We start from the raw sequence: 15891 nt of genomic DNA on the forward strand, positions 1-15891 counted from the left end.
TATGGTTTGTTTTTGTCATTATTAGTTAATTACTGTCATTATATTGTAATATTTTTAATTATTAATGTTATTTTAACAAAGTTTATTATTGTCAAGGTTTCAAATCGATTTATTTTATCAATAGTAATGGAAAAATAATTAATTAGACTAATTTATTTTTTAAACACTTGAAAGTATCATTATTCCTTAATTAAATATTTTAATAAAAAAGATAATATGTATTGGGGTATGTAAACTAAAAGAGAGGAAACAAGAGAGATTCTCTTTGATGTGTGAAAAAAATAGAATTAGGAAAAGGAAGAGGAAGAAGATAGTGAAAAATAATGTTGAAGAAAGAGAATATGATGTGTCAAAAAGAGAAAACAAGAGAGTAGGGAGGATATATATATCCTCTCCCATAATCCTGCTCTCAAGAACTACAAAAGGATGTGAAATTGCCAATAAGCATGTGGACAGAAATAAGCAATATTGATAGATTTGGAAGATCCTGCTCCAATTAAAGGCGATAGCAGGTGGTTACTAATCAAATTTTGTTCGGCACAATCTCAATCACATTCACTTTTACTGCCATCAATTCCAAGAAGGAAAGCACAAGTGAAGCAGGTTTAAAGGAGAATGAAGGCTCTTCGAAGGAAGGGAGTTCATACCGTTACCCCGGGTAACCTGATTGTACTTACCCTGCAATCAGGAAATGACACATAAGCAATTAGGTTTAGGGGGAAAGTCTACTTTTAAGGGGCGGAAATGTTTTCACTAATTCCGCCATATTGCTCTTCTTGAGCGGGATTCTCAGCGCCCAAGTAAGTTACCAAATTTGCCCGCCCAAATTTTCATCCTGAACCTAAAAAAAAAACAAAAACAAATCGAGTCTTCTACAATTTGCAGTTTTACAGCTTTCTTCTTCATCGTTTTTATTAAGGTGAAGTTTCTTATGCTTTATTTCTACTTGTAATTATTTGTATTTTTTACACATAAATGGCTAACCATATATTGTGGAGTGATTAACTTTTATGATATAATGTAGATCCCATTTTTTCCCTTATTAATGTATATCATTTTCTAGTAATTTTTTTGTTAATTTGGATGGCGGAGAAATCGGTAGGATTAGTTCTTAGTGACGGAGAAAACAATAATACCCTATGTATCTGCATTATTTAATATTTTCTTAAAATCTTGTAAGTTATTCAATTATCTGTAATTAAAGTTGTACGTAAAATTATTAATCAAAAATATGTACAATATACATTAAATGTTTTAGTTTCTGACGAATAAATTTAATATATATGAATCATTATTTAATCGTTAGTCGTAATTAATTTTATTCATTTAATTAAATATTCAACAGTGCAATGGTTAGTATAGACCCCGATGTTAAACCAGATGTCGAAGGAGGAACTATTGTGAATTCTACTACGTCGAACCCCCCTAATGAAGGAATGTCTTTTCATTCCGGTCACGAATTTAGTGAATTTTTGTCATTGTTATGCTTATGAGCAAGGTTTTGAGATGTTTGTCAGTAGTAATACGTTAAAGAAAGAATACAAAAATAAGGGTATGAGTAAACTAGGTATAGGAGAACTTGAGGCTAGGGCGCATATGATGGAACGGATAAGATTAAAATTCAAGAAGGGAGGTGTTAAGAAAAGTGCGGGGTCTAATATTACTGGTTGCAAAATGTTCGTTTACGGTTCATTGAAAAATGGAGAGTTTATAGTAATTAGTTGTGATTTGAAGCATATCATCCTCTCAGTCCCGATTGTAGTAGAATGATGGTTAACTATAGAAGCATTGATGGTCCCACATTTGATAAGATAATGATAAATGAAGGGGGGGGGGGGGTGTTAGCATAAGTAGAAACTTCGACACTCAATTGATTGAAAAAGGTGGTTTTGATAATATGACGTTCAACAAAAAGGATATGAGGAACGCCAAAGCTGTTGAACGTCGTAAACCTATGTTTGAGAAAGGAGATGTTGCGGGTCTTGAAGAGTATTTCAAAGCACTACGTGAATTGAATGGCGATTTTTATAGCTCTATGCAACGAGATGAAGATGGTGTTTTAAAGAACGCATTCTGGTCAGACGCACGTAGTAGAGGCACGTGCAAATATTTCGGGGATGTGATCACCTTCGATACCACCTTTTATAGCAATAGGTACGTCAAGTTATAATTACGCAATCCTGTTTTTTATTATGTTTGCATGTGTTAATATAAGGGTTATTTTTTTGCATGTGTGATTGGGCATTGTCTAGGGTTTTTTTCTTCATTTTGTTTGTTTGTTAAGTGTGTGATGTAAATGCATGTGATAATGACTAGGTTTTGTGATGTAAATGCATGTGATAATGACTAGGGTTATGTTTTTATTTTCGGTGTAGGGTATCCCGTGATCATGTGATAATATTTTTCCATGACATAATGAGTAGCTAATTTTCTAGGGTTATGCAATATTTATTACTTATTTGAATAAATTACCTAATGTACTAGGTGCCGTATTCCATTTGCTCCTTTTGTTGGCATTAACCATCATGGGAAACCGACTGTATTCGATGTCGCCTTAATCTCACATGAAGACACTGAAACTTTTGTTTGGGTGTTTGAGGAATGGTTGAAGTGCATGGGAAAGCCTCCCAAGGGCATTTTAACCGATCAAGATAAGGCAATATGTAGAGAAATAAGCATAGTCTTCCCCCGTGTTCCACACAGGCTTTGTTTGTGGCACATGCTACAGAATGGCTCTCGGAATCTCGGCAAGCTTGTTGAGTGGAAAAGCATTGATACACTCATTAGAACAGCGGTGCATGATATGCTCGATCCTGATGAGTTTTATGAGGCTTGGTGTCTTGTGATGGATAAATATAACCAACGAGGTAAGGGGTGGATGCGGGATGCATACGATAACCGTCGGCAATGGGCCCCAACATACAACAGAGGCACATTTTGGGCTGGAATGTCATCTACGCAGAGAATTGAAGGTATGGATCGTTACATCAAAATTCATGTAGACCTAGAATGTGGATTAGTCCAGTTTATTAAAAAGTATGAGTTTTGTATGAAGATAAAGGCAGAGGAAGAGAAGGAGGATAATTTGAAAAGTATAGATATGCCTCCTCAACTTGATGTTGATAAGAGTGTGTTAGCTGAGTATGTGTTCCATAAGGTTTACACAAACGAGATGTTTGCTGCTGTAGTGAATGAGCGTAAAGGTTTAACCCACACAAACGTGACAAAAATCGTTGCACTAGTGTAACTTGTATTGTATAGAGCAAATGAGAAACTAACATCCCCTCATTGGAGGAAAAGGTTTAAGAGCTACAACGTTAAAATGGATAAGGTTAAAGGGGAGTTAAGTTGTTCATGTTAGTTGTTTGAATTCACAGGTATTTTATGTAGGCACATACTCAAAGCCATGGATGTGGAGGATTTTCAATTTATACCAGAGAAATATATACTAGATAGATGGAGGAACCAAGTTAGGTCACACGAGAGCGTTAAGGTTTCATACTATGATCCGGAAGAATCAAAATGGCTAGCAAAAGCTAAAGAGCTTACTCAAAGGCATAATTATTTGAAAGAATTAGCCATGCATAATGATGTTGCCTACAAGTTGTATACGAAAACTACTGATATTGTTAGGATGAAAATAGAGTATGCGGTGGGTATACGAAAGACTGGTGATGAAGGTGATAATTCTATTTGTTGGTGGGATCCCGATGCACGTAATGTGTTTGGTCGTCGTAGGTTACGATCAAGAGGGTGTAATGAGTGTGCTCTAAAAAGGACAGTTCAACCTGCTAAAGATGGTGTGATTAAAACCCCCATTGATAAGAGGCATGTTGGTCGGTAAAAAAAAGGACCTTGTTCAATCTATGACAAATCTAAGAAGAAACAAGCATGTACTCACGCCGAGATTGCAGCTAATGAGGTATTTTTGTCTTATGTTGATATTTTATTTTTATTTGTTTATTAATGCGGCGAATATAATGCATTCTGTTTATGGTAATTATAGGAACTTATTAGGTCCACTTATGGTAATATACCAAGCTACTGCGATAGGAAAGAACATGCAAACAACGTTCACGACCCACGTGTACATCTTTCGTACAATATACCTGTGTTAGAAGACATTCCTGAAACTTCTCAAATAAATTTGTCCGAATATATATCTCAAACTTTCGATTACGATACCTTTGAATGGCGGACACGACTCGGAGGTCGGGTGCCATGTAGTTGTTGTTATATTAAAGACTTATTTTTATTAATTAGGTACCCTATTATGTACGCGAAGGAATGATTACTATGCTTTATATCAGTTAGTTTTTTGAATCACAAAAAATTTATATTTAACAATATAATATAATTTAATTCAATATCATAACATAATCTGGAAGATTTAACAAAAATACGAAAGGGGGGGGGGGGGGGAATGGGCAGGGCAGTGTAATTTATAGCGCGCTTGACCGGAATCGAACCTCAGTAACCATTGTGATGTGAGGCCAAAGCCATTGACCTTGGTGTTCAATGTTTCTATATATCCTTTAATTCAGTTCATATTTGTAGTTGAGTACACAAAACATTGATTAAAATATCGTACAAATGACAATGATTTGTACACTCATACATTAATTTTTACAAAGATTTGTTTTATAACTCTGACCTGAACAAAGTATTTATTTTTTACAAATACATGTTCTTTATTAATTCCAAATGAGAAAATGTCTTTGACTGACACATTATCTAAAACGGAATATTCTTTTTAATCAAGAAACAAATAAAGTACTAGCACAATTCAATACTCACAAAATATTATTGTTCTTCATCTGATTAATTTGTTGTCCTGGATGGAAAAGTGTACACTGTTACTAGCGCAAAAGAACACAAAAGTGTTGGGACAAAGCTTCCCCTCATACAAAATATTTTACTATGGTCCATAATGATGCATATAGAAACACATTTTGTACATCTGATGTCATACAACTAGTGGTATTAAACAACTAGTTGTATATTTTTTGAAGACCTAGCAAATCAAGGACCTCCCTGACCTTGATTGTGTTGTTGTCACTGCATACAAGACGTCCAAGAATATACTTCCGTGTAGCTTTGTCTCTCTTCTTATAACACTGTCAATTGTAATAAAATATGTCATAAGTTCTTGCATTCATAAGAGTATACTGTAACAAATGTAATATATGCTAACTCGTACCTTCATCCACGTAGTAACAACCTCTACCGAGGAAAACAAAAAAACCATACACAATATTCCCCTGTCCTCTTTGCTTTTTTGCTTTGGATGATGAACAACCATGCCAATGGTGGCGTCGCCAAAATTCCATGCAATATGTTCAAAGCCGATCATTGGTTGCAATTTTATAAACACGTGAGCATGTAAAAAACTATACTCATCATTGGACTGCTATATAATATCTTTAGTTCTACAAAGCAGGAAGTATGCTTAAAGTATGATTGGAACTTTACCAAAATGTCGACATATGTCTTAGTAAAAGTCCGTATGCGGCTCAATGCTCGGGTCATATGGAAACAGAGTTATTTTGGAAGTGACACATTGGTTTGGAAATTCTGGTTGAAATCTAATCACAAACCACTGGCCCTTATGATAAAGCGGGACGTATAACTGCGTAGTTATCAATTGTCTATACATTAGTCAAGTGTCAATTGTCTAGTTCCGGTATTGTGAAAGAATTGACTCTACCTTACGAATTTCCTTCATAACAAACCCTTTCTCAACGTCAGATATGATGTTGTTTGCCGTTGATGTAAGCAGTTCAACAAAATTAGGTCCATCGGTTCCCATACTGATCATCTCATCCTGTAACAATTTTAAAATTGTCTGACTAAATCATATTGAAAAGAACAACCAAATGACAATAATGTGTACATGAAGGAAATAATGCCCTTGGTCCAAGTATGCATTTAATGTTAAGTCTAATAAATGCGGTTCAGTATTAATTAACAAGTTAATAGTTCAGTGAGATCAAGTGAGCTGAATGCCTAGCTAGAGGCCGCTTCAGTTCAAGTGGAATTAATGATATTAATCCACAGCTTACTCTTGACTGAACCCGTAGGGTCACACAAATAGTACGTAAACGGATCAAGTATTTAATGGAATTAAATACTCCATCTATGAATATTCGGAATCGACGAATCTTGGTTTCAGTGGGAGCTGAGATCGTCAAAGGCAAGAAATGAATACTCCGGAAACGATGATATTGCCGGAAACGGAAATATGGATCGTATCGGAAATATAAATATTATCCAAGTCGTAGATGTTGCCGGAAACGGTAACATGGTACGTATCGGAAAATATTATCGGAAATGGAAATATTGCCGGAATCGGAAATATTGCCGGAAACGGAAATATTGTCAGAATCGGAAATATTATCGGAATCGGAAAATAATTCCGGAAACGGAAATATTAAATATTTGTTCGAAACGGAAATTAATTCCGGAATCGGAAATATTAAATATTGTTCGTATCGGAAATGAATTCCGGAATCGAGAATTTAATCGGAAGCGTATCGTACGAATTAGCATCGGACGAGGCCTGCCAGACGAAGGCCCAGCACGAAGTTGGGCCATCGCCCAACAAGCCGAAGCGCAACAAACACACGCCAGCCATTCCAGGCCCAGTGCAAGGCCAGGCCCAGCAAAGGCCAAGGCACGCGCGCGCGGGCTGATGCTCATGGGCTGCGAGCAGCGCCAGCTCGTGTGGGCCGCAAGGCCTGCGCGGGTTTTGTGCGATGCTCATGCTCGTGCAACGTTTGTGTTTCAATACAAATCCTAAAGCTAATGGAATTTGTTCTATGATTAAATCCTAATCCTAATAAAGATAGAATTTGTTTAATAGAGTTTTAATAAGATTCTAATTAAGTAAATTAGTATCCTAATAAGATTCCAAGTCCTTTTCCATAACTCTATAAATAGGTTCCTAGGGTCACATATTTATATCGAGAATTGAAGTATTCAAAGGTAAGATTTTCAAGCAAAAATCAGCCACAAACACTTGCCCTATTAGCCGAAGTTTATATTACCTTAAGGGCGATTCTAGTTGGTCAAGCTTAAGGCGGATCCGGACGTGCTGTGGACTATCTACGGAGGGACGACACTTGGAGTCATAATGAGTGGTTCTTGTTCGGTTCGGGCGCAGCTAGGGAGGGCACGCTACAAAGTGTATGCATCTGAATTATGCTAAATGATTATGTGTAAATAATATGTTTCCTGGCTTTATGGTTTTTCCGCATGATTTATGTTTATTCATATGTATCATAACCTAACAGTGGTATCACGAGCCTCTTATTATTTTCATAATCTAAATTGCATGAACATGGTTAAATTTTACAAATTTGCAAAGAATTAAAGGGGTGATTAATTTTCGTAATTAATTGCAAATTGCGTTTATTTAATTATATGTACGCAGTTTTTCGGCAGAATTCCCAAATTCGAAGCCTAATTATGACTTTTCGGAGGTTTTAGTTTTTCGAACGCAAAAGTTTTTAAATTTAAGATGTTACATTGAATATTTGCGATTCTTGTTGATAAATCTTGAGTTTTTGATTGACCTACAATATATGTTTAACAATTATGAATGCCTAGACTTGTTAATTATACAACCTAATTTGTAATTATGATTAATTTGTTGAAATTCGAATAATTTAGAATTGATTTGATTTCATAATTAATTAATAATTTAATTAGGTACCCATGATTAAAATCCACCATAAAAATTGTTAATTTATGTTCAATTTTAAATTTTTATGACCTAGATTTGAATCCATGTTAATCGGAAATTAATTGATTAATAAATTTCGATTTTTCGCCCAAAAATTTTGAAATTAATATGATTTATTAATTTGTCATTAATTTTAAATTAAAAATTTTAAATTTTTATGAAAACGCCCATAAATGTTGCACGCACAAAGCAATGGAAGCTACGTGTTACCCTTAAGGGGTGTTGTATAGTGCGGGCGCGCGACGACGAGCAAGGGAGCTCGTCGCCCGTGCGGTACAAATGCAACGAGCAACGAGCTGTGCGGCATGCAAGGCTCTACGCCTTGGCATGCGCGCAGTACGATGGGCGAGGGCAGGGGCACACAACGCTGAGCACGATGCGTGTGGGCAGCAGTGCGCTGCGCCACGACGCACCAAGCTCGCCAAGGGGCAGCAGCCACGACGCAACACGAAGCTGCGCGCAGCGTAGCCCGCAAGGCTGCGTGTGTGCGTGGCATGGGGCGTGCGTGCGTATGGCTGTGCAGGCCGTGTGCAACGGTCAATGGCACGGGGCATGGGCCTCGTAGCTCGATGGGGCTTGGGCGCAAGCCCAAGTGCCTCGTCTTGCAAACTATTGATGCGTTTCGTTTTAATTTTAAATTTTCAGTTTGGAAATAAATTTAATTAATTTTAAAATTGATAATTTGAATTGTTTTCTCGGATTTTAATTTTGAATATTATAAATTTTAATTTATACTAATTATTTTACTAAAATTAAACCTTGAATTAATTTAAATTCATTTAATTCAACTGAAAAATAAATTAAATAAATGGATTCGATTATAATTTTATATGAGCTTTAAATTTTAATTAAATTTGTATGTTTCCGGTTAGACTAGAAATACATTTTTATGTTTAAAATTAGTAAAGCATATAAAGTTATTGGTTTAAGTGGGAGTATTTTTAGTCATAAACTCTTGATTAGGTCTACAAATCCTTTAAGGTTAAACAACTTGATTATAATTAATAAGGACTGAATAATTGGTAGATTATTGGTGCCCTTGATTAATTGCTGCAAATATTTATGTGATGCATACAACGTGTAATACTAACCAGCTATGTGGGCCATTCATGATAATGAATGGGTGTATGGTATATATTGTATATGTACTGTTTTGCAGGTTATGAAGTGACTAGTATGGCCCAAATAGGATAGAAAATATGGTCTGCGTACCATTAATTTGAATGTAATTGGTCTAAAGCACCAAATTTGTTTTTCAATTCAAATATGGTCTGCGTACCATCAAATAGTTGTAATTAGTTTAATTATAGCTTATCCTATTTGAAGAAAATGGCGCCTCCCACGGTAAAATTCAAGACGGAGTTTCCAATCCATTTTCAAGACGGACTTTGAAGTTGAAGCTTCAAGATGAAGTCGGGCCATACTAGATCACAATTATCTTATGCATGCTTTAAGTTATTTATTGCTTTTAAATATGTCTTAAATATGCATGAGATTGTGGCTTGATTATGTTGCATGATTAAGGATTTTAGTTCACTTAAAATCTAACCAACATAGTAAGAGCCTTAAGTTCCAAACTTAAAAATTGAGTTAAAAGGTGTCATGCCAAAATAACACTTACTTGGATATCCTTTACATCGATCTTAGTAATAGGTTTCCGCCATGGCGAGGTGTTACTTATCGATACTAAAGGGGTAAGGTACACAAATAATTGTGAGTACATGTTAGTTTTGGTGAAACTCAACGATATAAGTAAGGAGTCCTTTTATGTCGTGGAAAAATCGATAGGTTTACCTAATAAGTTCTTAGACGTACCTATCAACCAAGAGTAGTTTCTAGACTATTAGCAAAAGGCTTTTGCTTACCTAAAATGTTTTAGAATTGAGTCAAAATACATAATGTGCTTAATTCTTCAATGGTTTTAGGGTCTTGGAATCATTTTATTCACACCTGCCGGAACAATAAAATCGAATAAAATGCTAATAACTTGTTTAAATTGCATGATTGCTTTATTTTTCAAGTTATTACTCATGATAAATGTTTAGAATTTGCATGCTTCAATGTATGTTTTAATTATTGTTTATAATTAAATATCTTGCACTGCAATAAGTCCTTTTAGAAAGGTAACAGTAAATTTCCTCGATTGGTAGTGAATCCAAGAACGATTCACGGAAATGAGAGATGTGAGCAATTTAAAATGTACATTTCTTTTAGCGACTTTTATGGTTGTTTTCGAGTATCAAAGTCGAATGGCAAACCGATTGGTGCTTGTGAATTCAAAATACAATGTAGTTTTGAGATCATAAAGCATTGAGTTTAAACGCTCAGCCTTACCAATGGTTAACAACCTAATATCTTTGTCCATTTAATTCTCGAATGAGTCTAGTCCCTAGACATTCGAATAGATCGATGCTTAGAGAACTTTAGAAGCTTCTGGTAAGATCATCTAGTTGAAACAAAATATTCAACATAAATTAAATGGTAAGAACTTTGTTGGAGTGACATTGGACATGTCTAACAAAGTATAAAAGTCAACACTAAAGAATTCAATTCTTAAGACTATAAGAAAGGGTACAAGAAATAGGAAAACAAGGAACAAATGAAAGGAATTTACGATTCTGTTTCTACCTATAAGTTTATGTTTAAAGAGAAGTGACCTAGCAATCAAACTTCCTTGGTATCATATACCGCTTGAGGTTCTTACTTCGGTAATAACTCAAACAATGGAAGCTAGGCTACACTAATGGCCTACAAGTGGGAAATGAAGCATGGCAATGCTACATTAGTTGTAGGGTCATCTAGTTTGTTTTAAGTCCTTTCAAAGGCTGGAACTTAATGGCTATTTTGTTCCATAATCAGCATACCTAAATTTCTGTTTTCAAACACAGAAAGACTCATATTTAAGAAAAACAAAAACAATGTTTGTTTGTTTATTTGAATGAAATGGTCAATTTCGGGTTGAGTCAATATGCTTGATTAAAACAAACAACTCTTTAACAATAAGAACTTTACTAGGTTCAAATCAACCCCTTGATTTGAGTTCCACTAATCTTTGGCATTGTTGCTTAGACCATATCAACAAGTTAACAAGCTCTATTTTGATGGACTTTTGAAAGTTCATTGATTTCTAGATCAATTTAAGACAACTAGTCTTACTTGTTGAAAGTAACAAAAGATATGAACTATTGTTAGAACGCCTAGACAATAGAGTTCAAATCTAAATAAAGGTTTTATGACTTTATTATTTCACATAGATTTGAGTGAATATAGGTTTATTTACTCAATGTGATATAAGTTGAATTTGTTTGGCTAGTTCAAAGATTCAGAAGTATAAATCCCGGCCACTTGGTAAGAAATCATAAAGATCTAGGATAGATCATGTTAATGATTGCTTGAGACCAAAAATGATCATCAATGATTGTGTGTTGTAATTTCACAATCTAGCTCCATGAGATATGGCATATCTAAGTGGAATGATCGAAGTCAATTAGTACTTGATTCGATCAATGATGAATCATAAAGACTTTTCCTATAATTTCTAAAATAAAATGCTCAACTACCACCAAACTAAACCAAATTCGTCAAAGCTATTGAAAAGTAATTTCAGAATATCTTTTCATAATATATCTACAGAGTTCCTAAACTCAGTGGGAGCTTAGTGTTTGTTATTAAACAAACTAAGGCCCAAGTATAGATATATGTTTCATTGTGATTTATACAAATGAGACACAAGGGTATTGTTTCTACCACGAATTTTTGAGAACATAATGTGTGTTTGCTCGAAATGATGTCCTTTTGGAGATTCGTTTCCAAAATGACAAGTGGGAGAAAATAGAACTCGAAAGTCTTCGAGGCGAACAACAAACATAAACGGACATTCCGGAGGCTTTTCGAAGTGCTTTAGAAAATCCGAACTTATTCTTTAAGGACTTTAGAAGTGGCTTTAAATAATAGACATCTCTTAGAAGACTTTACAAGTGCTTCAAGGAGAACAGAATATTCAAAGGACTTTCAAGTGGCTATTGATATTCTATTGTTTGATGTTCTATACCCAAGCAGGCATAGAGATCAAATCACTGAAACTATGAGATTCTTCTATTAGATAGTAAAGAAACCTACAATTTGCAGTCAAACTATTATCATGTAGATTAATGAGTTTGTGACCTGTAAGAAAGCTATGACGAAACCCAGATTCCCTAAAATGGTTAGAGGACATATATAGACTCAAATGTTTTAAATGGTTAGAGGCCATAAAACATACTAAATGTTTTGATGACAAAATTGAAATTTTATTGATTTGCAAGAATATTTTCACACCTATTGGTTGCAAGTTTGTTTTAAGGATAAAAACCATCAAACATGGAATTGTGTTCACACACAAAGCTATATTAGTTGCTAAAGGTTACAAGCAAATTCATGGCGTGGATTGTGTTGAAGCCTCATGCAAAATCGTAATGCTTAAGTCTATAATTCAAGAAATGATTACATATTGGTACATATGGCAATTGGATGACAAAACGTATTCCTCAATCAAATGTTGGAAGAAAACTATGTACATGGCATGTCATAGGATTTGTGGATCCAAATAATGCTTGAAATGAATGCTAGCTTATGAAATCTAAGTACAGATTTATGCAAGCAATTGGGAATTGGAATTGTATTTTAGTGAAGCTAATAAGTATTTTAGTTTCATAAAATGTACATGATTCTTATAGATATATAAGAAGTTTAGTGGGAGTACATAAAAACTTAATTGGTCCTATGTGTATCACACACATACCTCTCTATTGTGAAATAACATTCAAATGCTAATGACTTAGGTTTGAAATTATTCATCAATGATGGACCAAGGCGAAACTTAGTACATACTGGGTATTAAGATCTATTTACAAAGATCTTATGATATTGTTTTGGATTAAGTAATGGCATTTACTAAATCAAACACGAAAGACTCCATTGGAGATATTCGACCCATATGAACAAATCTAAGTAAAGGATGTTTGAACTATGTATAAGCATTTACTAAGTTAAACATCAAAGAGTCTAAATGAGATCTTAACCTATATTGTATAAGAATTTAGCTGGAATTAGTATCTACTGAAACTAGATGAGCTAAAGTTACATGAATAGAATTCAATTGGGAATTATTCTACAAAAGAATTTATCATGTATGATATAATATGAGGATCGCCAAAAACGTATTGTATGGCTTTAGGCATGACGAACATATACCAGTCTCTATTGATCTAAGTGAAGATCAACTAGATTGAGATCAAGAAAAACTTATAGTACTTGAAAAAGTACATAGGAATAGTTCTTGATTCAAGGAAATAAAGATATGCTAAATATTGATGCTACACGCATAAACACTGGCAAAGGATCAAGCAAGATTCCCTTGGAGTTAACCATTGGCAAGGACGAGCTATAGAGCATCGTGTTTTGAAAATGGCAACATGGGTTGGAGACCATGAGTTGTTGCGTGGGAAATTAAAATATTAATTTCTATGTTCCAAAGATACAGCTGGAAAGTCTTCCACATATCTGTGAACTACTTGGATAAGTAAATCCAAACAAAGCATCACTAGCAACCTAAACAGTTGAAGTAAAAGTACTTATTGCCTAAGAAGCAATAAAACAGAGTTGTTTATATTAATGAGTTCTTCATTGAACTTGGGAAGATCACATGTCTGTTGACTTAATGGTTCTTCATTGCAAAATGCGTAGAACCACTAATGTAGGTAGAAAGACTAGATCACAAAATAAACATACTCAAAAGATCTTATCATCATATCTCGAAGAACATTCGATAAAAAGGATATTAAGATTGGAAAAGCATGATAACTAAACCTATGCAACAAGTGAGAAGCAACACTCACGTTGTAGCATTGGAAATCAAGCATAGCTTTGAATTCCATAAACTGTTTTAAAGATGGGTTTGAGGCCCATGGTTGTAAAACAATGGGGTTGAACATTTATCATATATGAAATATATTTTCATATTCCATTTAATCTTGGTTTAGTATTAAATGATGAGTCCCTTCAATTTGACGAAATATTCAAGATAGACTGTCAGGACCAGTCCTGTGACTAAGAAATGTCTATCAAGTGAACTTGAAAGTCAAAAGTTGAAAATGGTCCCTGGTCGGAGTTTTCTATAAAGATGGACGCATAGAAAACGTTAGACGACTTGGCAATGTCATAATCATTTGCATAGATACTTACTTTGGGAACACGGACAGACCTATGAAACTTTACTGTAAGAGATGAAAATCTGTCATAAGTAAATTTCATTAAAATTATTAGACACTAAATCCTCAATACCTGAGTGATTTGAGATTACTTGTTTGAGAACTGCTTACTTTGACGTTGACCAACCGTCGCACAGTAAAAGGAGGCTATAAAGGCAACGCTCAGGTAATCACCTATCAAACGAAGTCTAATCTCAAGATCGCAAGATTGGGATTGTCCTCCCATAAATCGGGATGAGATGCTTAAAAGTTGTACAAGGCCACTCGGAGAGCTAGAAACTGTAAAATGCATGGCCGTGCTCGGATGAATCATAGGCTATGATTATCTGTTTATTTGATCAGTTGAACTCTGAAATCGAGAAACACCTCAGGACGTAATAAGGATGACAACTCTTACCTTATGTTCAAGAGCAAGCATCGAGCGACAAAGGAATTAGGAAATGCACACTTGTCCCTAAGGACAAGTGGGAGACTGAAGGAAATAATGCCCTTGGTCCAAGTATGCATTTAATGTTAAGTCTAATAAATGCGGTTCAGTATTAATTAACAAGTTAATAATTCAGTGAGATCAAGTGAGCTGAATGCCTAGCTAGAGGCCGCTTCAGTTCAAGTGGAATTAATGATATTAATCCACAGCTTACTCTTGACTGAACCCGTAGGGTCACACAAATAGTACGTAAACGGATCAAGTATTTAATGGAATTAAATACTCCATCTATGAATATTCGGAATCGACGAATCTTGGTTTCAGTGGGAGATGAGATCGTCAAAGGCAAGAAATGAATACTCCGGAAACGATGATATTGCCGGAAACGGAAATATGGATCGTATCGGAAATATAAATATTATCCAAGTCGTAGATGTTGCCGGAAACGGAAACATGGTACGTATCGGAAAATATTATCGGAAATGGAAATATTGTCGGAATCGGAAATATTTTCGGAAACGGAAATATTGTCAGAATCGGAAATATTATCGAAATCGGAAAATAATTCCGGAAACGGAAATATTAAATATTTGTTCGAAACGGAAATTAATTCCGAAATCGGAAATATTAAATATTGTTCGTATCGGAAATGAATTCCGGAATCGAGAATTTAATCGGAAGCGTACCGTACGAATTAGCATCGGACGAGGCCTGCCAGACGAAGGCCCAGCACGAAGCCGGGCCATCGCCCAACAAGACGAAGCGCAACAAACACACGCCAGCCACGCCAGGCACAGCACAAGGCCAGGCCCAGCAAAGGCCAAGGCGCGCGCGCGCGGGCTGATGCTCGTGGGCTGCGAGCAGCGCCAGCTCGTGTGGGCCGCAAGGCCTGCGCGGGTTTTGTGCGATGCTCGTGCTCGTGCAACGTTTGTGTTTCAATACAAATCCTAAAGCTAATGAAATTTGTTCTATGATTAAATCGTAATCCTAATAAAGATAGAATTTGTTTAATAGAGTTTTAATAAGATTCTAATTAAATAAATTAGTATCCTAATAGGATTCCAAGTCCTTTTCCATAACTCTATAAATAGGTTCCTAGGGTCACATATTTATATCGAGAATTGAAGTATTCAAAGGTAAGATTTTCAAGCAAAAATCAGCCACAAACACTTGCCCTATTAGCCGAAATTTATAGTACCTTAAGGGCGATTCTAGTTGGTCAAGCTTAAGGCGGATCCGGACGTGCTGTGGACTATCTACGGAGGGACGACACTTGGAGTCCTAAAGACTTGTTCTTGTTCGGTTCGGGCGCAGCTAGGGAGGGCACGCTACAAAGTGTATGCATCTGAATTATGCTAAATGATTATGTGTAAATAATATGTTTCCTAGCTTTATGGTTTTTCCGCATGATTTATGTTTATTCATATGTATCATAACCTAACAGTACACTTACCCAATATCTAGGTTTAATC

At 35.3% G+C, this 15891-nt stretch overlaps 1 protein-coding gene across 1 annotated transcript; it reads left to right on the forward strand.

Annotated features, from left to right (window-relative positions):
• The first annotated feature begins 1897 nt into the window (after positions 1–1897).
• LOC110804879 (protein FAR1-RELATED SEQUENCE 5-like) lies at positions 1898–3247 on the forward strand. The gene is made up of 2 exons (XM_022010478.1): positions 1898–2154; positions 2485–3247. Exons 1-2 carry the CDS (start codon positions 1898–1900, stop codon positions 3245–3247), a joined length of 1020 nt encoding a protein of 339 aa, XP_021866170.1.
• Positions 3248–15891: the final 12644 nt, after the last annotated feature.

This window comes from Spinacia oleracea, chromosome 6, assembly GCF_020520425.1.
Source record: "Spinacia oleracea cultivar Varoflay chromosome 6, BTI_SOV_V1, whole genome shotgun sequence".
In the NCBI taxonomy this organism is placed as follows: domain Eukaryota; kingdom Viridiplantae; phylum Streptophyta; class Magnoliopsida; order Caryophyllales; family Amaranthaceae; genus Spinacia; species Spinacia oleracea.

Coding starts and splice junctions, on each gene's coding strand:
- LOC110804879 (XM_022010478.1), top strand. CDS start 1,898: ATGACGTTCAACAAAAAGGATATGAGGAACGCCAAAGCTGTTGAACGT. Junction 2,155..2,484: donor ACCACCTTTTATAGCAATAG/GTACGTCAAGTT, acceptor CTAATGTACTAG/GTGCCGTATTCCATTTGCTC.